Genomic DNA, 23,480 nt, shown 5'->3' with positions numbered 1-23,480 from the left:
CTAGTGTGTGCTGTGACTCTCCCAGGGACAGGGTGTGCGGCACTTCTCTGACTGTTTGGGCCAGCATCCCCTCTGTCTGCTCCCTGCAGGACCCCAGTGCTGGGGAGCACGCTTTAGGAAATGCACCCTGAGAAGCACTGCTTTTTTCCCTTTGTCTCTGGTGAATCCTAACAAGATGTAGCTGAATAATTAGCTGCAGATCGAGGGTGGAGGAAGGCCCCCCAGGTGAGGCTGGGTCCCACTGTATCTGAGCTTAGCTCCTCCGCAGGCTCGATCGTAGGGCTTGTCTCTGGTTTGCAGAGTGTGCGCGTGCATAGGGCATGGCAGTGGCGGTGTTATTCCTGGATGGGAGAATAGCACTGCAGTGTGAGATCACAGCGGCTTCTGTGTGGCTGGAGGTCATGCTTGGAAATGGCAGGCGGTGAAGCCACGAACCTGTACAGGGACATGTCCTAAGGGCCGTGTCTGCCACCTGAAGGAGTTGGGGGGTTCTGTAATGGAACGACCTGCTCTTGCCATTGAATTATCTTATGCACCTCGGTAAGCGCACTGCCGGCGAGAAAGAGCCATGCACTTAGGTAGGATGCTAGGGATGCAGACTTCAGCATTTCGCAGGTGGCAGACTTGTCACCGACTTCCTGCCACCCTCACTTGCTTCAGTGTGGAGCCATATGACCACCAGGGACAGTAAGGGATGACATCTCCCAGCTCCCTGTGCGTGTGCAGGTTTTGAGGGCATGTTTTGTATTAGCTTCTGCAAGTGGGCTGAAGACTAGCAGACTATAACTCAAGGATCCGGAGATAAATATTAAAAGAGATTTTAGTATCTTGTTTAAGGCTTGATTAAAGAGGTAAAAATGAGGGTTTCCTTGACTCCTAATAACATATTAATTTTTTTAATTAAATAGTACTAAAAATATACAAGTATTTCCTGTGATCCAAATCTCTCTGCTTCCTGACTTTGAACTTAGCAAGTAGTGAGAGGGTTTGGCTGCAGAGGATTTCTCAGAATCTTTAGGTTCTGGGTCTGGATGTGGATAGCAAGGAATATTTAGATTGGAGAACCCAGGGAAGACTTTGCTCATTTTTTCTTTTCCAGAGGAGGTGAATGTGTCTCCTGTGGCTGGACAGAGTGCTCTCCGTTATGAAACGGCAAGACTGTGTCTTAATGAAGGTCATAGAGCAGATCATTGTAAGGACTGGACTAGGAAAAACAGGATTCTCCTGGGTCTAGGAATCTTGGCACAAGTCCTTCATGTCCCCTAAACAGTTAGGGTCTGTCACCACTTCTTCATAGTGCTCAGCAAAATGAACCGCGGAGTCCAGGAATCCATGGTGCTTATGGGAACCTTGATTCACTGTCCAGGAATTTCAGGGGCTTGCTGTGGAGAATATTTGCAAGAAGAGGGGTGTGTATGTTTGTGATACCTTTGAAATGAAACAACCTGTATAGTAGGAAGATTTTAAGTTAATTCTAGGAAGAATTTTTAACTTGATCAGTTTTATTTTGAAGAAATAACATCTGGCTTCAGTTCACCTTTTTTTTTTTTTTTTTTTTAAAATATCCTCATTTTGCTCCTGTGAATATTTGTCTTGGCTTGGTTATTTGCTACTTATTTTAAATTCTCTTTAAGTTCCACAGAAAAACATTCCTTTGGGGGATGGGGAGCAGGGAGGAAATATAGGATATGTAATGTCGGAGATCGAGAGAAGGAGAGGAGTCCTAAGTGTCCTCAGGGCCGCACCCCATCTCGGGGCCCCAGAAGCCAAGGCTCGGTGCCGGCCTGTGTGCCATACCTAGCGGCTGGTACCTGCGGACAGGACTGCGTGTGCAGGGGTGCCCACCCGCATCTGTGGGATTTGCTTTTGTCTTTTTTTTTTTTTTTAAGATTTTGATTTTATTTATTCATTTGTCAGAGAGCATGAGCCAGGGGTGGGGGAAGGGAGTGGGGGGCGGGGAAGAGGCAGAGGGAGAAGAAGACTCCCCGCTGAATAGGGAGCCCAATGCAGGGCTCAAACCCAGATCACAACCTGAGCCAAAGGCAGACGTTAACTGAGTGAGCAAGCTGAGCGCCCCTGGTTTTAAACCGTTTTGTTTGAGCAGTTCCCCTGAGGGCTGATTTTTTTCTTTGTATATGGCATAATTCTATGATGTTTATTCTTAGGTGGGTTTGCGGAGTTCTCCCGTTGTTTCCCTGGCCTCTGTGAAGGAAAATCTGCTCTAGTTCCTACCTGCATTTCTCAGCCTTGCCTACCTGTTGCCAACATCGGGCCAACCCGAATTCTTCCCAATCTTTATCTCGGCTGCCAGCGAGATGTCCTCAACAAGGTGGGTGCTTTGAAAACCTCCTTCACTACAGGGTTTCTTGTTAGCAGCTGGAGAAACTGTGATTGCCTGTTCGCTGTCATTTGAAGCACCTGCTGCTTCCAGAAAGGAAGTACCCCGAGCTCACTGTGGCTCCCTGTGAGCGGCTGGTTGGTTGGGTTATGTTCTAGAGGGCTGTTTTGTTTGATGTTACTGATTGCCACAAGAAGCCTAATCTGTTATCGTATTGGCTTATTGCTCGAAGGTCCTGGGATAGGACAGGATTTTTCAGAAGTTTAGCTTTATTTTCTCTGTTGTAGTAATTGGGCATACTCAGGCAGGCTTAGACTTCCTAGACTTCACATTTAGGAATGTATTTACTGAGGCACACTAGAAAGGAACTGGGCTTAGGCTTGGATTGAAGAAGGACCTCTGGCCTGAGGGATGGGGGTTGGGAATAAGATGGTGAGGCCAGGGCTAAGGGCATGCATCTCAGGCTCCCCTGTCAGAGGCTCGCTGCAGCAGTTTCATTGAGAAAGAAGAGGGAAGAGCATGGATTCTCACTGCTGAACATGGTGTGCCTAACACAGGAACCTGTATTGGTACCACTGAGTATCTGAGGGTACAAGTTTTAATAGTTGTAGAACTGAGCTCTGTCTGCCTCCATAGCTCGTATGCTCTTAACCAGTAGTGCCGGGAGCCAGTGTTCTCGCTGCCAAGAATAGTGATTTTTCTCTAAAACCTCTTTTTACACCACCTGTAATAGAAAAAGCAAAATGTTAATTGACCTGTTGGTGATTTACAGGTACAACTTTCCCGTAGGAGGGGGATAACTTAACATTTTCTCCCTGGGTAGCGGAAAGAATTGGGCTGACCCTAAAACTAACTTCCGCACTGGCTTGCGTTAGCATGTGAAAAGCAGAAATACCCTATCCTTGGGCTGCATGAGGCATTCTTTCATTTCTCTTTTTTGTTTTTAAAACTCCTGCCTCTCTAAAATTTTGTCTCAACACTGTTGTTAATATGTCTGCTTTTACTGGGAGATATTTGAAATTTGATAGTTTGTACTTGTATTGAGCCTTTTCTGGTGGGGCCACAGTTCCTTTGAACATATGATTAATATTAATTCTCTTTTAGATATAAACAGACTGTGTCACAGAAGCAAAAGTAATTTCCTAGAGTCACATGCATTCCTGGGGCAAAGCTGAAGATGCTTTAGTTAATCCTCAATTCAGAAAATGAAATGAAATTCCTAGTTGAATCTTGCTCAGAATTACCCCCCAGTTAAAAAAAAAATAAGTAGTCAGCAGGTGATTTTACATTATAGATATAGATCATTTTTGTTGCTTTTGACATTACATTAAATAATTGCATTATAGATCATTTTTGTTGCTTTTGACATTACATTAAATGGCCCATTTTGGCTATGTACTATTTCCAGGTTTAACAACTGTGTCATATAATAACTCTGTGAGCACCTGCAAGGTGAGAGCAGTTAAACTGGACCCTGGAGTCAAGGATGGGGAAAAGGGTGGGTTTTTTTCCTCCTTTAATTGGCTTCTCAGTGTATACTGAACAGGATATGTCTACAGATGCATTGGGAGGAGGTGGTCGTAGGGGGAGGAGATTTATGGAAGTTCATGGGAAAAACAACCTGGGCAAGGAGTTTCTGTGGAAGACTGTCAGGAAACTTCTTGAAAACAGATGTGTAGACTAGAGGATGGTGAGAGGTCAGCACGCTTTGAAAGTGGTGAGTAGAAATTCATTTGGCCTGTGGATTCATTGCTGAGAAGAATCAAAGTGCTTAATGGGATTTTAGCGATCATGTAGTGAGTCTTTCTTTGATAAATGAGGAAGCCGATATTACAGAAATATTAGATGAATTATGTAACATCACTCAGCAGATGAATTTGGGACCAGATGTGCCTCTGGTTCAGGATAGCTTGAACTGATCTTCCTGCTCAGCTCTGTGATTTAAACTTCCCTGAGGCTTCCCTGAGGTTCTGCCCCCCCCCCCCCCCCCCCCGCCCCGAAAACAGTGTGCTGTCAGTGTGCTGCTTGTTCATTCCCTCCTTTAACATGCAGAATTGTTTTCCTGTGCCCCCTGGTCTTCCGCAGGCACTGGGATGGCTGCTGTTTCTCTGTTGTTTTCTTACCAGAGTTAGCCTAGACACAGAAGACTGCCTTTCCATATGGCTTAGGAAGGCAGCAGAGCAAAGTTATCAGTAAAAATACACCACACAGTGTGCAATTTGGTTAGACAAGACCTATTCATTCCACAGTGATCACAAGACGGGATGACTGACTGTAGACCCACTGGCAGGGCAGCATGGCCTCACGGTGGAGAGCTGGCCTCGGAGCTGGCCAGTCCAGTGTCCCGGGGCTCCGCCTCACCAGCTGCATCAGGTTAGCTGAGCTGCTGAATCTGGGCTTCCTCACCTACGAACTGCCATGATCCTGCCTTCTAGTGTTCATGTCAGGTTCCAATGAAGTGATGTGTGCCAAGCACCAAGGACAGTTCCTGATCTGTAGGGGCCCTGGTTACTGTCAGCAAGAGGCCCAGCATACAAGCTGCTAGTTATAGTGGGTGTGGTTGGTTGAGGAAGGCGATGGAGGAGATAGGACTTAAGGTCAGTTTTGAAGGCAAAAGGAGTGGCAAATGCAAAATTACTTACTGAATTGACTTCAGAAAGAAAAATTACAGTTCCATTATCTAGAATTGTGATGCCCGTGGTGATTTAATGTGCTGTCTCTCAGTCTAGCTGAGCATGGGAAACTTGATCAAATAGAGCAGTTTTCTCTCTCTCTCTCTTTATATCAATATGTATGTTGGTGTATGTCAGTCTGTGTCCCATATACTACTCCACAGTCCATCAACAGATTATAGAACCCTACTTAGAAACCAGTCCAACTACAGGACAGTTGATTTCATGGTGTAGGAGACAGAAAGTTTTAAAGGGAAAGAATTGTGAATGGAAATCGTAATTAATAATAAAATAATAAAATAAGGATTTGTTTTTTGACTAGAAAATGCCATTTCTGGAAGTTTTCTTAATTGTATATTGAAGCCAGAATCCATTTTTTAAATTCTCAAGGGACAGTCTCTTCCACTTTGCAGATGAACCCTTTTTATATCCAGCCTGCTGTATTCAGTGTAACTGCCCTGCTTAAGGCCAATGAGAAGAAGACCGTTTGAATTAGTGGAAAGTGTACATGATTTGTTTGGGTGCAGCAACTTTTTGAGACATAATTCATATACTGTATGATATAGAAGTTATTTTTTATTGAGATGTAATTGACATATATAAGGTTTCAAGTATACAACATGATTTGCTATTTGCATATACTCTAAAACCCCAGGAAGTCTAGTTAACGTCTGTCTCCACACAGTTACACTTTTTTCTTGTGATGAGAATTTTTAAGATCTACTCTCTTAGCAACTTTCAGATACACAGTAGACAATTATGAACTACAGCCACTATACTGTAGTTATTTATTACTGGAAGTCTGTCCCTTCTGACCATCTTCACCCCACCCCCATATATGTTCTCTGTATCCATGAGTAGATTAGATTCCTTTCGACTCCACAGGTGCTATCAGACAGTGTTTGTCTTTCTCTGACTTATTTCACTGAGGATAATGTCCTCATTGTGTTGTTGCCAATGGCAAGATCTCATTCTTTTTTAATGGCTGAGGAACACTGCATTGTGCACGTATATGCCACGTCTTTATAGGTTCATCGGTCGATGGGCCACTTAGGTTGCTTCCATGTCTTGACTGTTGTGAATAATGATGCAGTGAACATGGGCGCGCAGAGATCTCATCAAGTTAGCGTTTTCAGTTCCTGCAGATATCCACTCAGAAGTGGCATTGTTGGATCCTATGGTAGTTTTATTTCTGATATTTTCAGGAACCTCCATACCATGTTCCATAGTATCTGTGCCAATTTACATTCTCACAAGCTGTTTATAAAATAAGATAAAGTAAGGGAACTAACATTTAATGAGACTCTTAACATTATGTGCCTGTTATTTTGTCCTCAGATAGCTTTACAAAATAGATATCATTAACCCTATCTTACAGGTGAGGAAACTAAAGCTGAGCGAGGTTAGGTAACCTACGCAGGACCATGCAGGTCATGAATGGTAGCGTGCTAGGTGGTGCTCTGGTTTTTCTGGGCCAGTCCCCATATACTTTTAATTATTCCTGCCACACTGAGTTTGTCCATGCCATAGGAGGGAAGGCCGAGCATACAGGTATGTGTGCTGCCAGAAAGGTAAATTTGGTTAGTGGAAATTTATACAGATTTACTTCTGATTGTTTCACCTTTTTCAGTGTCATAGGAAACAAGATTATCTATTAGCTGAGAATTTTCGTTTGAAGAGAAAGGGAAGTGGGTGGGGTGGCGTCTAGGAGAGAGGGAAAGTGGAGGGACCAGGGAAATAAAATGACTGCTGAGCAGCATGAGTCAGAAGTGAGACCGAGCAGCCTTGTTGAGCGTTTCTCCCTGGCCGTTCTGCTGCGTGGATGCAGATGCAGACCAGGTGGGGAATGAGATTTACCCAGGGCTGCAGAATCGCCAAGTGAGTGTGAAGAAGCCATAGTGGGACGAAGGAGGGTGGAAGCAGGGACGTGGTTTATAATGACTGACCACAGAATTTCACTCGAGCAAGGCAGGAAGGCAGACATCATGAGGATAAAGGACAGAAAGAAAAGGAGGTAGGATAGCAGCGTGTGGATCCTGGGGAACTGAAGGATTCCAAGAGTAGTGGTATAAGAGACAGCAAGCCGGAAGGACAGGAGGAAGAGTCCAAGAGTGGGGTGTGTGAGGTTGAGATTTGGGCTGGGTGCTGGTTGTTGGTTATGACCAAGACCAGACCGGGTCTCAGTGAGTGGTCAAGGTGAGAAGTTCAAAGAACTGAGAGGCCAAGGTATCAGAAGGATAGTTGAAGGGCAGGAAAGATTATTTTGTCAGTAGAAGGCACGTGTTAGCAGACTTAACACAAAGTTGAGCTAAATATTAAACAGTATAACGAATGCCCACTGGAAGCTTACAGACTGTGATGTTTGATTATGGGACAGTTGTGTATGTTTCATACAACATACTAAAAATGGAATGAATTTCATAAATACCTCTTTATAACACAGTTAAGTCATTGACATTCATCTGTGAATAAGAGCAATTATTATTCTGTAAAACAGCCCATTCTTCATAATTACAGTTCCATCCCGGTTCCACTGACATTGACTAAGATGCCTTCTCAGCCACGTGTATGTACATTTGTAAAAATAATCGGGAGAGCAGGTTACTAGTGTGTATAGCTGCCTGAAACTCAGGGCCTCAGAGGTCCCGCGCCATCGCAGCCGAGAGCCCCAGCTGGTGCCGCCCTGTGGAGGGCAGAAGGCGCTTGACCTAGGAGCAGCTGCTTCTCCCACTGGAACCACGTGCACACTGGGAGGCACTGTGTGTTCTTGGACCTGTTTAGGCCAGTGGCCTTGTTATTATCATTGTGCACAGTAATTAAAATATTACATACACTCATGAAATATGAATGAGGGAAGGAAGAGAGATGTTTTTCTATGACCTAAGGTAAATGTTTTGGGAAGATTTCAGGAAAAACAGATTGCTTTTTATTTTTTCTGTCTAAACTAGGGCAGAAGGCAACTATAAAATACCCAGGGGTCATACTCCAGGATTCTGTACTGATGTTGTTTTACAAGTTTTTGCTCTTCTTCAAAGAAATGGAAACTCTAAGTAGTAGATGCATTTGGTTGTGATTTGCTTAAGAACGCCAGTCAGCTAACTCCTACCAAAAAATGAAGCAAACAAACAAAAACACGGTTCTGCACCAGAAATTAGTGAATTCATGTATTTGTTTTAAATGAAAATGAAATGTTTCAAGTGTAATGTATCATTTTTAATGATTTCCTCTTTTAACTTTTTCACTGATGTGTACCTGCCAATCCAGATTATGTATTGTATTTAATTTAGCAGCCAAATCATATTTAAATTTTACATGGTAACATTTTAGGATTTTTTTGTTTGCCTCTTTGATTTTAAAATTGGCCGTGTTTATCAAGTCCTATCTTATAACTGATAATTGATTTAAGTTGATTTTTTTTGCAGTAAAATGTTAATAAATCAAGTTATATTTATCATTGAGATCATTTCCTTTTTTCTCATTTCGTGTTTATTTTACCATCACTGAGTTTTAATACATTAATGTCTGGTTCCCCTTTCCCTCTTTTGCCAGTTGTTTAAAGTAAAACTGCTATGGCACTGGACTGGCTCAGAAGAGCATGCGACTCTTGATCTCAGGGTCATGAGTTCAAGCCCCACATTGGGTACAGACATTACTGCCCTCCACCAAAAACCTTTGAGAAAAAAAGCAGCACTACTTAAATGCATCTATTATGGTATATTGTTTTATAAGTGAAAAATACTTCTGTGAACTACAACAGCTTTGTGAGCTTGGATTATCGAAGGGTGTCCTTTTCATGTGTCTGCTATGTCCAGAGTCAAGGGTTGCTGCGCTGGGGGCTCGCTGCTCATGGTAGACACTGGTGTCAACGTGGCCCCGGAGGCCAGCACCGTGATGCCCAGGGCTGTAGCAGCCAGGACAGTAAGGGAAACCAGAGGGTGACAGAAACACCTCCTCGTGTGCCCTGAGTCGCTCGGAAAGCCTCCTCACAGAAGCTCACAGCAAGAGTGGTGCCCTTTAACTTTCTAATTTATTAGTGATAGTTGAAAAGGGCATAAAGAATGAAGTTAAACTTTATATTGCTTCATTTAGTTAAAAAGAATGTGTGTATGTAGGCTAGTTACCTTGTTGCTCCATCCAACTTGCATGAGAGCATGACGACTCAGGACGGATTCTGGAGACAAATGTACTTGGATATGAATCTTGACTCTAGATCACTTGCTATCTGTGTGACTTGGCAAACATTCAGCCTTCCCAAACCTCAGTTTCCCCATTTTTAAAATGAGGATAATAATAGTACCCACGGTAGAGGGTGGTTGTGAGGATTAAGTGAGACCGTCTGTGTATTTAAGTTTTTAATTCCAGCATCATTAACACGCATCATTCTGTCACTTCCAGCTGTGTGCTGTAGTGACTCAGCACTTCCCTTTGTCACCGGGCTCATCACAAGTGCACTCCTTCATCCCCATCACCTGTTTCCCTCATCCCCCACTCACTCCTCTCTGGTAACCACAGGGTGTGCTCTGGAGTTAAGAGTTTGTTTCTTGCTTTGTCTTTTTCTTCCCTTGTTTTGTAGATTACACATAGAAGTTGAAATCATGGCATTTATCTTTCTCTGACTTATATCATTTAGCGTTATGTGCTAAGCTAGCTCCATCCATGTCATTGCAAATGGCAAGATTTCATTTTTTTTATGGCCCAATAGTATTTCTCTGTGGGTGTGTGTGATCTTCTTTATCCTTTCATCTATCCATGGACACTTGGGCTATTTCCATAATTTGGCTATTGTAAATAATGCTGCTATAAAATAGGATGCATGTGTGCCTTTGAATTAGTGTTCTTGTGTTATTTGGGTAAATACCCAGTAATGCAATTACTGGATCATAGTTCTAGTTTTAACTTTGTGAGGAGACTCCATACTGTTTTCCAGAATGGCTGCCCCAGTCAGCATTCTCACCAGCAGTGTAGGAGGGCTCCCCCTTCTCCACATCCTCAAGAGATTGTCTATTTAAATGTTCAGCACAGTACTTGGAAATAGTAGGGATTCATTAACCGCTAAATATTATTCTGGTAGATATTTTATTAATATGTATTATGTACCATAATATAATTATATTATTAATAAGCCTCTAGCAAAGGTGCTCAACAAATATTTTTTGATTGAATTTAGGTTCAGTGGCCATTTCTATGAACTGTAGGTTATGAAGCTACTTGTCAAAAGCATACATTGTTACACTCTTTCTATGGGGAAATCAAATTTGACAGTCACTATAGACTTGTAACATGTTTTGTCCATAGGGAGAACTGCCTGTTATCTTCTGAAACTTCTAGGTCTTCATGACTAGAAAGTGATGTAACTATCTCCTTTCACTTTTAATAAGTCTGTAGTCCTGTTGATGGATAGGAGAAGGACCTATAAAATAATTCATTTAAGGACCATTGACAAGAAAGGCTTGAAAGGCTTCTTAACTCCAGAGGGACCCATTGCCATTTTACATGAGAGATACTGCGGTTGATCAAGCGGCAGTAATCTCAGCATGGAAAAACAAATGTGACCTTTGCTACATGTACAAAAGTTGAAAAGTTGTAATAAACACCATTAAGATCTTCACAACCTGATTGTGAACCCACCAGAAGCACATGAAAGCATGAGAAGACTGGGGCACTGCGCCAGGGTCAGTCGGTCACTCCAGGAAACTCACCTGGTTCCCAAAACTGTTTCTTGACATTATCATCTCACAGTTGAGAGAGGGTTGCATACATGGCTTGGATTTATTGAGTCTACCTTTGTGTAAATATACTTATTGTGCCTTATATGGTAAATGAAGAGGTTTAGGGAATTGGCATATTTCAGGAGAGAAAATAGGAAGAAAATGACCAACTGTCTTTCAGGTAGTTGGAAAACATTTGTAGAGGAGGTACCATTCCAAGAAATGACCAGAGTTGCTTAAAAGAGAATTATTTCAGGCTTAGAACATTTTGAACTACAGGAAGTGGGGTTGTGGGGGCTTGCCTGGGAAATAGTGGACAGGGTTTTGGTTGAAAAAACATGTATTGAGTGCCACTGTGTACCTGGTGCTGAAGGTAGGAAAACAAGTGCGAGCCAGTCCCAGATCTCGCTCCCTCACTCCTTGCTAGGAGAGGCCAGCATTAGCTGCTCAGAACAGCAGTGCACTCTGAGCAAAGTGCTTCGGAAGGGCAGGGAGTAGAATGGTGAGTTATGCGTCAGTGGAAGGAGTGCACAGGAGGGTTAACTTCATCAAAGCCAGAGAAGTGGATGAGAGTGACCAGGAAGAGGAGCAGGGCCTCCAAAGCACAGGAGTGGCTTGAACCGCAGCATGGAAGGGTGGGTGCACATGTGACGTTGGGGGATTTGGATAGGAGCAGGCAGTGACACGGTGACATTGAAGTGTGGGCAAAGCACTTAGCCCATGTTTGATTATGAGAAAGATTACTCTGGTTTTTGCTCATGGTTTAGAGATGAAACACCACAAACTTCCAAGAGCTCCCTGGTGGCTCCTTTGTTGTTGTGGCTGCCCACTGGCCAAGGAGCAGCAGGGAACAGAGAGGAGAGGACAAATGGGAGGTGGATACCAAAAGGATCTGGCAACTATGTGGATGGGGGTTGTGAAGGAAAACAGATGACTTGATCATCTTTTCTAGCTCAGGTGTCTGGGTAGATGGTATTACCATAAACCAATTTCTGGTGACAGAGAGGAAATGGGACTTTGGGGCCCAGAGAGATAATGTGTTGAGTTTCTGACATTTTGAGTTTGAAGGGCCTGAGGAACATGCAAACAGAGATACCCAGGAGGTAGTTGGAAAGACGGGTTGGAAATTAAAGAGAATGTATATTTAAAAGTCGTCAACATGTAGAGCTGACAAAGCAATGGCAATAAATTCAGAGCGACAAGACTGCCTAGGACTTTATCTTTGAGAACAACAAGCATGTTCCATTTGGGAAGAAAATGTTCTTGTTGTGTATACCTATACTCTGTAAAGTCATAGTAAACTGTCCTGGTTTTATTTCGTATTCTTCCACTTCTTTCTCAGTAATGAAGACAAGAGAGCTGATTATATTAATGATATGTGATCTTCAAGCATACTATTTTATTTTAAAGGTTTACTTGAGAGAGAGAGATGGCGTGCCTGTGCATGTAAGAGAATTGGGGGACAGGCAGAGGGAATAAGCAGACTCCCTGATGATCGTGGACCCCAACACTGGGCTCGATCTCATGACCCACAAGATCATGACTTCCTTCAGCTGAAACCAAGTGTCAGACGCACAGTCTCTAAGCCAGGCAGGCATGCATCCCTTTAAGCATGCTATTTTAAACAGCCTTTCTTTGCTCTTAAAAACAATTCTGCCTTAAACTAAATGCCACTGTGCTACGTTTTTGGATTTCACTGATTGAATTAATACCGATTTCAAGGAAACCAGTAATTCCTATCATTAAACTTCACTCTTCCAAAATGATTGCGCTGGTGTGTTGATCACTTTAATCGCTCTCTCCCTCCACAGGAGCTGATGCAACAGAATGGGATTAGTTACGTGTTAAATGCCAGCAATACCTGTCCTAAGCCCGACTTTATCCCTGAGTCTCATTTCCTGCGAGTGCCTGTGAATGACAGCTTTTGTGAGAAAATTTTGCCGTGGTTGGACAAATCAGTAGATTTCATTGGTAAGTAGCTCCAGTAGTATTACAAGTCCTCTGGGTTATGTATAGTCTCATATACAGGTGTACCCCTTCCTTCCCTTTTTTGTCTTTAGAGGAAAGGAGCCTATTTCAGAGATTCCTTAAGTCTAGGAACAACACATGCTGCTGCTTGTCTTACTCAGTGGCCAAGGTGACATGTGTGCCATGCTGTTGCTGAGGGACTGCCTTGTGACATTCTGGCTTCCTGAATACTACGAGGTTGATCCTGATGAGATCTGTGATTATGCTGGCAAGTGTTTGAAAATCAGTTAAACTTCTGGGATTAAACTTTAGCCATTTTTTCAGATCCCATAAATGACTCTTGGAAGCTTTGGTGGCATTCCTTAAACTGGTTTCACCTTGCTGCTGTGTTCTCCCCAGAGAAAAGTCAAATCCTGTGAAAACAAATCCCATCCTTATGTCACGAAACTTGTAAGCCTCAGTCCAAGTGCCAATAATTTCAAGTAGTAGGGGATCTAGAAAAACTCCCTGATCCCGTCCTGTGCTGTGTTCTGCTTGCGGGCCTTTCAGTCCTGGTGCTTGGTGACGTTTTGGTGCCTCAGGATCAGGTCTGGTCTGGGAAACTGGTGATATGTATTTGAAATGCAGTTTTAGTGACGAGTGGCTGAACAGGGGAGACCCATGTTTGCTCTCGACCAGCATGAGGAGCCCCTTTGCTCCTGATGTTCCATGTGAGAAGTTGGTGATGTTTTCTTCCTCTAGTCACATAAGCTTGAGCACTCCGAATTAAATACTCTGAATTTGTTACTGTAATTAAGAACTGGTTCCCTTTAAAATCTGAAATTATGTACATTAAGCCCCTCAACTATACCTTTCATCTGAGAGAGGAATTTCTAGATAATGCTTTTGGAACTTTCAGTAATTCCAAAAACAGTTCTCCTTCCCCCCCCACCCCTTCAAGATTCCAGATTGCCAAGTTTTCCTCTTTAACTAGGATGCATTCTTTGAAACATCAGAAGATAAATGGCTTAGATAATTCACTTTATAGTATTCACAAATAAAACTCCCAAATGAATCAGCCCCACCGCTGTATTTTTAGAAAGTATTCAGTATATCCTTGTTTTTGCCTATGTAGAAGGTAACACTTAAAGTTAATGTTCCTATTGATTGTCATGTCAATCCAGAGACATTTGGCTCTAATCTCAGCTAAAAGTGCAGTTTCAGGATCTATTTAGAAGAGACCTCATCTCAGTGTTCAAGCTTTGGGAGGGTTAGCAGAAAAGAGAAAACAAGTAACTCTGTCCCAGCTTGCTTGCTTCTTTCCTGGTAGACCTTGGGGTCATCCTGCCACTTAGTTCAGACAGAAGGAATTTACCATGTTCCAGCTTGGTTAAGCACACCCAAATACGTATTCTAATTTATTAGTAATATCTGAAAATATTTATACTTCCCAGTATTTCACTTGCTCAGCCCTATTTACTAGGGCCATTGCTCCCCACACCCCGGTAATTCAGTGTGAACCCTCCGGAGTCTGGCGCATGGTCACAGTGGTTGCTGGGCTCCACCGTGCTCTCCGCCGTGGTCAGTCCTGGCAGGGTGCACAGTGGGAAAACTGCCCCCTTAACAGGGCTGAGTGACTTGCAGGCTTGTGGGGGTTTTGTCTGTTTATTATTGAGGTAAATTTCAACAAATTTCTGGGTTTGTTGGGAGGACTCAAATGTTCATGGAGTTTTGTCTTTATTTTTAGTTCCTATGGGCAGCAGTGAGCTGGGGTTGCCTGGGACTGTGGGACACTCTCGAGGTGCCCGGTCCTGGCTGGCTGCTCCTCTGGCACTCTCCCTCCTCACCCTGCCCTCGGCTCCCGCCCCGCATCCTGAGTTTGCATGTGGGCCCTACAGGGAGGTGACTCAGGGCATGTACTTTGGAGCCAAATTGTATTTGGGTCCTGCCTTCCTTGGTTACTAGTTAAGTGATTGGTGTAAGCTTCTCAGCTTCCTGAACTGGAAATGAAAGATAGTATATGTACTTAGAGGGGAGTTGTGACTATTAAAGTAAGTAACAGATGGAGAATACCTTGTCCTCATAACTGGTCTTACTAAATAGCAGTTGTACAAATGATCCCCTGAGAAGTTCTTTTGAGTTTTTTTTCTTAGAGCTGTCCTCTGTAAGCACAATGATTGCTTCTTTATTTTTAGCCTTTATAAGTCTCATCCTCACTGGCTCCCCTTTACTCATTTGTTATTCTCTCTGCCCTTTTTTGATATCGATTTTTATTCCTGAGCTGCTATAGTAACAGCCTGCTTTTCTTCTTTCCAGTTGTCACCAACCGTGCTTTTGCTGCCCCCTCTTCAGCAACCTTCAATCCTTAGCCTGACATTCCCGGCCCTCCAGCCCCTACTCCCCACCTTTGAAACCTTCTTTCTAGAAACCCCCTGCTCCGCCCACCCCACCCCATGGCGCATGTGCAGTGGCCCTGGTGGACTGTTGGCTGAGCGGCCTATTGGGTCCTCCTGCATGGCCACCCAGCACACCTTTCCCTTCTCTCTGCCAGGTCCCCGTGTGTGTGACTTCCTTTGCTTTAAGCCTCCCTTTAGGACTCATTTCTGTCAAGAGCCGAACTCCAATCCAGTGTAATCCTTTTCAGTTAGAAATTTTTTTTAAGATTTATGTATTTATTAGAGCATGCACAGGGTGGGAAGGGGTGCGGCAAAGGGAGAGAGAGAATCCCAAGCAGACTCCCCGCTGAGCCCATGGGGCTTGATCCGATGACGACCTGAGCTGAAATCAAGAGTCAGATGCTTAACCGACTGAGCCACATAGGTACCCCTCAGTTAGATTTCTAAAATACATCCTCAGAAGGTTGTGATTGTAAAAGCAATGTAAGTACAATGCAGAATATCTGAAAAACAGAAAAGGAAACCTATAACCTCAACATCCTAACATATCTGTTATCATCATTTTATTTCCTTCCAACTCTTTTCACATTTTCTATAAAGATTGCTTTTTAAGGTATGTATGAGTCAGCTAGCCAGTATTTACTGGGTGCATAATATATGCCCAGTGTGAAGCCTTCTGAGGTAATTAGAAGCAAGATCCTTCTAGGTCCTTATAGTCTTGTTTTGAGATAACTGTTGTAAATAATTGAGAGAATATTGTCACATTTAAAAAAATTTTTGAGGAGCGCTTGGGTGGCTCAGTCATTAAGCATCTGATTCTTGATTTCGGCTCAGGTCATGATCTCAGGGTTGTGAGATCGAGCCCCATGTCAGGCTCCACACTGAGCATGGAGCCTGCTTAAGATTCTGTCTCTCTCTCTCCCCCACCCCTGACCTCCCCTCCAGCTCTCCACCTCCCTACTTCCCCACTTGAGTGCACACACACACTTTCTAACTAGCTAAATAAATAAAATTAAAAAAATTAAAATCCAGCCTACTTCCAATAAGAATTTAAAGCAGCTTACAGTATGAGACTAGGATAAAAAAACACACATTACACACATACACATTAAAATAGGATCAAAGGGCAAGAACCAAGTAATACGGGGCTAGAAAAGTACAATAAAATCTGAATTACAGTTCCCTATTGAAATTGAGCGAAAGACTCAGCTTTGAGCTTCTTAGCAGCCTAGGTAAAAGTGGAAATACTAAGATTAGTACAGGCTGAGGACTGTGTAGTTGAGACAAGGGAGAGAACAGTAGAGGCCCAGGAAGGCATGGGACTTGATGTACATAGGTTTATATATTATCATGGTGTATAGTACATATTTATTTGTCTCAAGAATTTATATTCATTTGTTACTACTTCATTATGTTTGATTTCACTATCTAGAGAAAAGCTGATTATTTATATACTATCCAAAAGTCCTATGTGTTTTGTACATCATGAATAATCACATACATTAGGAGTTTGTAATGTCTATAACAGAAGTGGGGAGACTGGAGAGGCCTTATATTACTATTTAGCTGCCAGAGCAGAGTCCCAGGAGATCTGTGAATTACAAGAATTTTGACATAAGGTTTGGCAACTTTTGGTGGTGTCAGCTAACACAAGAGCGAAAAGGGGAGAATCGAGCTCCACGGCCGCGGCTCATAGGTAAGCGCGCGTGTCATTGTTCCGAAGTGAGGCAGTCCTAGTGCTGGCTGACATGTTAGCAGGTTCCAGGCAGCCTGGGCAACTTCACTTACTCCCACAGGTAGCTTCCGAAGCCCCTCCACAGGGAGAGATGGCAGCACTGTGGGGCTGAATGTTCTTGGTTCTAAGTGTCCAAAAGTCCCACCTACCCTGTTGTAGGGAACAGACATGATGCAGTCAGGAACTCCTGGATATCCAGGAAAGGTTCAAGTTCCCTTGGTCCTCGTAAAGGGAAAACCTGATTCATAGCATACACATGGTTTTCTTTTTAAATTCAGCAAATAAAGTTGAGCCACTTTCTGACATACAGAAAAGTCTAAACTATAGGAAGATAGGTTCTATGAGTCAGGATTTTAAAAGTACCCTGACCTGGCATCTTTTTGCATTCTGATGCGATATGGTGAAAGTCCTCTCCCTCCCCACCCTCCTGATCTTTAAATTGGTAATGTATGTCACATATGTTTACATGTTAAATTTTTAAAATTTCATACCTCTTATATGTAGCAAAACATTATACTGAAATACAATGTTATATGTCAGTTATATCTCAAAACTAGAAAAAAGTATAGTATCTCTTACCTAACTAGAAAGAAGGTGTAGTGTCAGACAACTGGGTAAAGTTATTTTCTTTATGCTTCTCTGCATTCTGAAATTTTCCACACTAAAAAAGTAGAATCATGTCATCATAATGTAGGATGTATAGCCAGGGAAAGTTATTAAAATAAAAATAATGTAAAAAACCCATTGGGAAAGGTACCGAGTAAGAGGCGAGCTTGAGTTAGGGGACTCAGTGCTTACTAACACGTCTGGCCCTTTGCTGTCCCGTATGTAAACGGTGAAGTGATCTTCCTTTTATCTCCCTAAGAAACTATTGAAAGGAACAATATGTAAGTAGATGGGAATTACTCGAAGTTATTAGATGAAAGGAAGTACCTGGCAGCAAGATCTCACCGTTGACCATAGTTGTTCTTAGTGACCCTTTTTGAATTTGACTCCTGCAGAGAAAGCCAAGGCCTCCAATGGGCGCGTCCTGGTGCACTGCTTAGCCGGCATCTCCCGCTCGGCCACTATTGCCATCGCCTACATCATGAAGAGGATGGACATGTCCTTAGATGAAGCTTACAGGTGAGGGCCAGAATACGTCTTATGCGACAGGCTTTTCATTTGACCTGAAGTGTGAAGGGAGAGGAGGGCGTGTAACCAAATTAAAGCAAATCAGGACTATTTTAGTTACATGCCATACAGGTGACTGGATTTTTAAATGGTTTTTCAAAGACCAGAGAAGAATGCACTTGTATAAATTAGCATGAATTCCACCCAAACTCATGTTGGGTTCATCTTCAGCTACTTTCTAATTTTCAGGAACAATAAATCTAAACAGAACACCATCCTGTTAAGTGAGTTTTTATCTTTTCCTAACTGGAGAAGTATATCTGAGGGAAAAAAACTCCAGCAGATTACCCGTTACAGAATTCCTCCTCCTGCTTCAAGCTTTGTGCCTCCATCACTGTAAAGAAAAAGCCTGAGAGTGAGTAATTGTCAAAATACGTTTACCGAGTCCAATGTCCTACATTCTAGAGTTGCCCAGAGTCTGCATTTTGACTGGATCGCTCTCCCCACCCTTGGGCCAAGTGGAGGGCAGGCAAGTGGCAAGCGCACACAGGACTGGGGTTTGTGCCCTGGGTGAATCGGGAGCCCCTGTGCGCTTAGCGGGTAGCGGTGGGGAGTTTCCGTGTGATAGAGAGCCAGTACATAGGGTGCAGGAAGCAGCCCTGTTGTAACAGTTGGGCTTTTTTCCTCACATTGGAAGATCTGGAAAATGTGCTACCCGAGCAGCTTCTCATTCGAGGAGCGAGCCTAGAGGAGAAGGGTCCTACCTTGGTCTTCCGTCAGTGCCCTCGTCCCCCAGTCAGGCTGTTCTCCCCACAGGGCTTCTGGCACCGTTTTGGAAGCGGAAGGAAAGGCACTCTTCTGTCACGTTACCAAGTCTTATTACGAGGACCCTACGTTTATATTTGTTACGGTGGGGCCAGTTCTTTCTGACCTCAATTTGCTTTAGGTTACTTGATTTACAAGGAGCTTGTGATTTTCCTCTATCTGTATTCAAATACAAATCCTCAGTGTGGTTTCACTCCTGCATCTTTGGCAGGGTGTCTGTGAAGGTCAGTAGCCAATGAATTTGTCTAAGAGTCTGTTTCCACAATTAAACATAAAAGCTATTTATTACTAGTTTTTACCCCTTGATGATTCTTTTTAACACAGTGGTTATAAAAATGGACCCAGACATTAGGCCTGGTTTTGAATCCCAGCTGTGTGATTCTAGGCAAGTCACTTAAGGACTTTGTGTCCCTATTTGATGGGATAACATACCCCCCTGACATGGGTAGTTTTGGGGACTGAATGAGATAATACTCTGTCTAATGCAGTAGCCCAGTGCTTAGCACACAGAGTCACCCGAGAGCTGATGATTCTGTCATGCTGAAGACAGAAGGAACTCGAGTGTGTGCTCTGGTCACCTGATAACCGCTTTTCTTGTCATTAATTAAAACATGCAAGGTCCTGAGGAAGTGACCGTGGGGACTTTGAGAAGGCACGATACAGGGAAAGCTGGAGAGTGGCTGTCACTCTGTACTTCTGCCGGCGGCACCAGCACTGGGGTTGGGGCGGGGGTGGTTAGCACAGAAACTTCGCTTGTCGGTTGCATTGGAAACTGTGGGTCCTTGAAAAGAAGAAGGCTGAAACTAGAGCTTTGGGGGCCTGGCCCCTGTCTTTCTAGCATGCTCCAGGGATATGTATGTCTCCCTGAACTTTCATACCAGTCATCTTCCCATAGGTATCTTGGAGGCTCTAATAATTCCCTTTTACTTAATAGTCTATCTTCTAGCTATTTTAAAGATAAAGTGCAGCTGCAAAATTTACGATTTTTGTGCCTTTGCTCTCTTCACAGATTTGTGAAAGAAAAAAGACCTACTATATCTCCAAACTTCAATTTTCTGGGCCAGCTCCTAGACTATGAGAAGAAGATCAAGAACCAGACCGGTGCATCAGGGCCGAAGAGCAAACTCAAGCTGCTGCACCTGGAGAAGCCCCATGAAGCCATCCCTGCAGTCTCCGAAGGTGCACAGAAGCATGAGCCGGGCCTCAGCCCACCCTGTGCCAACTGCGCTCCCTCTGAGGCGGCGGGTCAGTGGCCTGCACATCCCACCGGCGCGCCTAGCCCGCAGCCATCGCTGCTGGAGGACGGCCCCCTGGTGCAGGCACTCAGTGGCCTCCACCTGCCCTCTGGCAAGCGAGAGGACAGCAGTAAGCTCAAGCGCTCCTTCTCTCTGGACATCAAATCCCTTTCGTACTCGGCCAGCGTGGCGGCGTCCTTGCACGGTTTCCCGTCCTCAGAAGAGGCTTTGGAATACTACAAGCCTTCTGCGAGTCTGGAGGGGGCCGCCAAGCTCTGCCAGTTCTCTCCGGTGGAGGAAGTGTCAGAGCAGACCCCCGAGAGCAGCCCGGACAAGGAGGAAGCCAGCCTCCCCGAGAAGCCTCAGCCAGCCAGGCCCCCCGAGGGCCCGGGGAAGCGGCTGCACACGGGAAGAACCAGCGCTGGGGGCACCGCCCCGCGGCCCCTCTTCTCCCCGCTGCAGCGGAGCGGGAGCGTGGAGGACAACCGCCCCGCCAGCTTCCTCTTTGGCCTGTCCGCCAGCCAGCAGCACCTCGCCAAGTCCGCCGCCGGCCTGGGCCTCAAGGGCTGGCACTCGGACATCTTGGCTCCCCACACTTCTGCCTCTTCCCTGACTGGCAGCTGGTATTTCGGCCCGGAGCCGCCTCGCTTCTGCTCGGCCTCAGCCGTCTATGGGGGCAGCGGCGGCTACTCGGCCTACAGCTGCAGCCAGCTGCCCACCTGCGGCGACCCGCTCTACTCCGTGCGCCGGCGGCAGAAGCCCAGCGACAGGGCCGATTCCCGGCGGAGCTGGCATGAGGAGAGCCCATTCGAAAAGCAGCTGAAGCGCAGAAGCTGCCAGATGGAATTCGGTGAGAGCATCATGTCGGAGAACAGGTCACGGGAAGAACTGGGCAAAGTGGGCAGCCAGTCTAGCTTTTCAGGCAGCATGGAAATCATTGAGGTCTCCTGAGAAGGAAGACCCTGCGGGCTTCTATGGATAGTACTTTCTTGTTCACAAAAATATTCCCTGTAAATCTGAAATATATATATGTACATACATATATATTTTTGGAAAATGGAGCTATGGTGTAAAAGCAAACGATGGATCAACACAGCTACTCTCTCAGCGTCTGCACTTGAGAGCAGCTGCTCTTTCTCAGCCAGAGTGGACGGGCAGATGCTAGATGTCCTCCCCGTCAGATGAGATATTGTACGCAGCGCATTGCACATCCTCTTGTTCCTACTGAGTCCAGTTTGGGTGGTGGAGGATGACATGCCCTCCCATGTTCGTGTTGTGCTACAAGAGCTCTCGCGTGCTAGCCCCTGTCCAGCCCCCTCCATAGTGCACCTTAGCGCTGAGACTGAGCCAGCTCGTGGTTTGGGCGGGTAGACCCCATCAGGGACAGAACCTCACCGTAAATGCAAGAGAAACGAGCCCATCCAAAGCGGACTCGCACACCCAAGCTCACGTGGCAGCCGAGTGCCGCGAGCCTCATTCTGCTGCACACACCATTGGAGGCCTTGCCAAGGTCGACTTCAGAGCAAACCCAGTACCTCAGACTGAAAGTCGGGGCTTTCACCACTACCGAGTCCGGTAGCCTGTCTTGTAGGCGTTGTGAATAGGTAGGTAGCTAGTCACACTTTGCAGACCAATTCAGACTGTCTCTGCACAAATTTCCAGTTGGGCCTGGATGGTGGTAGTTAATTTTTTCTTCTCAGCTTGACGAAGAGAAGGGGAACCATCTAGGATTCAATTGAACAGCCAGAGACCTGGCCTCGTAAATTTAAGGTAGGTCGGGAGGCTAAACAAGTCTTCCTCCCTCCGTGTGAATCAAAGAATTGTTCCAAATGGGGTTGTTAATCCTTTAAATAAAGATGAACTTGGTTGAAGCCAGATGTGAATTTATTTGGGTTGGTAGAACAGCAGCACCTTCAAGTTCTCAGCCAAAGCAGATTTTTTTCCATTTCGGTTTCTTTGCACAGATAGGTTTTTTACAAAAACCTAACAGGTAGACTTTTACAGGAAACTATCAAAAGGGAGAAAAGCTCTGGAAAGATTAAAGAATTAAAATTACTAAGGAGAGCCAGGAAACTCATTTTTCTCAATGGTTTTGTTCCCCTGAGCCTGTGATTAAGGAGGTAGTTCTGTAATTTCCTCACACTTTCCAATTTACTAATAGGACTGAGAGGCTAGTTCAATGAGAAGGGTTCTGAATAAAACAGTATAGGAAGGTGAGGGGAAGGTGGCTGGCTTTTGCTGTGAGCGGAGTGGGAAGCCACAGCCAAGCTATTCTCAGAAAGTATCCCGGCCTTTTTTTTTTTTTTTTAAAGTAGAAAGGACATATCAGAATGGAGCGGGACCAAGGTGGTCTCTCAGTCTTTGACCTACAATCACTGTATGGACTCAATCCTGGCAGCTGAAAATAGAGGAGTTGATTGGAACAAGTACACAAGTGATCAGTACATACCTGCTTTTAAACTTCCCGGCTTGAGTCTTGTCAGCTATAGTATGGTCCTCTTTTGAAGCCTTAATTCATGTCAGCAGCTTTTTTTGGGGGGGATGGGGGTATTGTCATTTTTCTTTACTGTAAGTGTAGCTAGTTGCTGACTCATATCTCAGGTTTTTCTGTGTTTGAGAAATGGATAGTCCTTTGACTAGGATGTGACTTCATGTTTCCTATGATGACTGCTGAAACCAGCACAGAATGAATGATGTGATTCAGAATGGACTTGCTCATGATGATTCCAAGCAGCGCGTAACAGAACCGCTCGCTCGTGCATGGGTAACGTGCTGTGATCCGGGTGTAAAATGAAGGCAGGAAGAAAGGACACTGCATAGGGAGCTCGGTGTTCCTGTATGGAAAAAGTTCTGTTAAATGATGTTAGTTTTTCCACATACATTTAAATCTGGGGTGTAATCAGACATTCTCAAGGAGTAATTTTTGAGGTGTTCTGTATACAACACGCGTGGAAGAGCTCACTTGTTCTCCAGAGTCTGGTCATAACTGTGGAACATTTTTAAGAAATGAAAGCAAGAGCTCCAGTGTTAAGTCTGTCCCAGGAGGGTTGTGGGGGGGGGGGGGGGACTTCCATCGTTCGGGGTTCCTCCTGGCCGTGGTCCCCTTCCTTCCCGTGACTGCGAGGTAGTCCTGCCCTACAGCCTTCGGTCTCGACTGCGTATGTCAGATACACAGTTCTCTGGCCGGAGACTGCGGGGCCCCGGGGCGAGCTCTGCCACTGCGTGGGGAGGCTGGCTGCTCTCTGCCATAGGGGCTCATAGGGCACACCCTGGAGTCTACCAGCAGGACACTGAACAGTGATTTCTAAAGAGCAAAACTAGACTTCTGTGTGAGAAAGGCTGGACTGTGGTTGACATTTGTAAAGTGAGGTGGAAAGACTGTATAAATGTTTAATATGAATATAGTGTTCTTTTGGAGTAAGATGCTGTTGAATGGTTAAATTGTGCATTTCTCATTTTGATGTTCATGTATGTTAATATGAAATAAAATCAAAACTGGTACCTGTTTATA

General features: G+C 44.6%; 1 protein-coding gene across 5 annotated transcripts in view; it reads left to right on the top strand.

Annotated features, from left to right (window-relative positions):
* The window catches only part of DUSP16 (dual specificity phosphatase 16), a 79,947-nt gene extending 56,467 nt beyond the window's left edge, over positions 1 to 23,480 (top strand). For all 5 annotated transcript variants that reach the window (XM_046010944.1, XM_046010945.1, XM_046010940.1 and 2 more), the window contains 4 exons: positions 2,166 to 2,329; positions 12,530 to 12,689; positions 17,798 to 17,921; positions 19,744 to 23,480. In XM_046010944.1, coding sequence (XP_045866900.1) covers positions 2,166 to 2,329; positions 12,530 to 12,689; positions 17,798 to 17,921; positions 19,744 to 20,920 — 1,625 coding nt within the window. In that variant the 3' untranslated portion in view covers positions 20,921 to 23,480. The remainder of the gene's footprint in view (positions 1 to 2,165; positions 2,330 to 12,529; positions 12,690 to 17,797; positions 17,922 to 19,743) is intronic.

This window comes from Meles meles, chromosome 7 (assembly GCF_922984935.1).
Source record: "Meles meles chromosome 7, mMelMel3.1 paternal haplotype, whole genome shotgun sequence".
Lineage (NCBI taxonomy): Eukaryota > Metazoa > Chordata > Mammalia > Carnivora > Mustelidae > Meles > Meles meles.
This window is presented reverse-complemented; position numbering and strand designations above follow the sequence as displayed.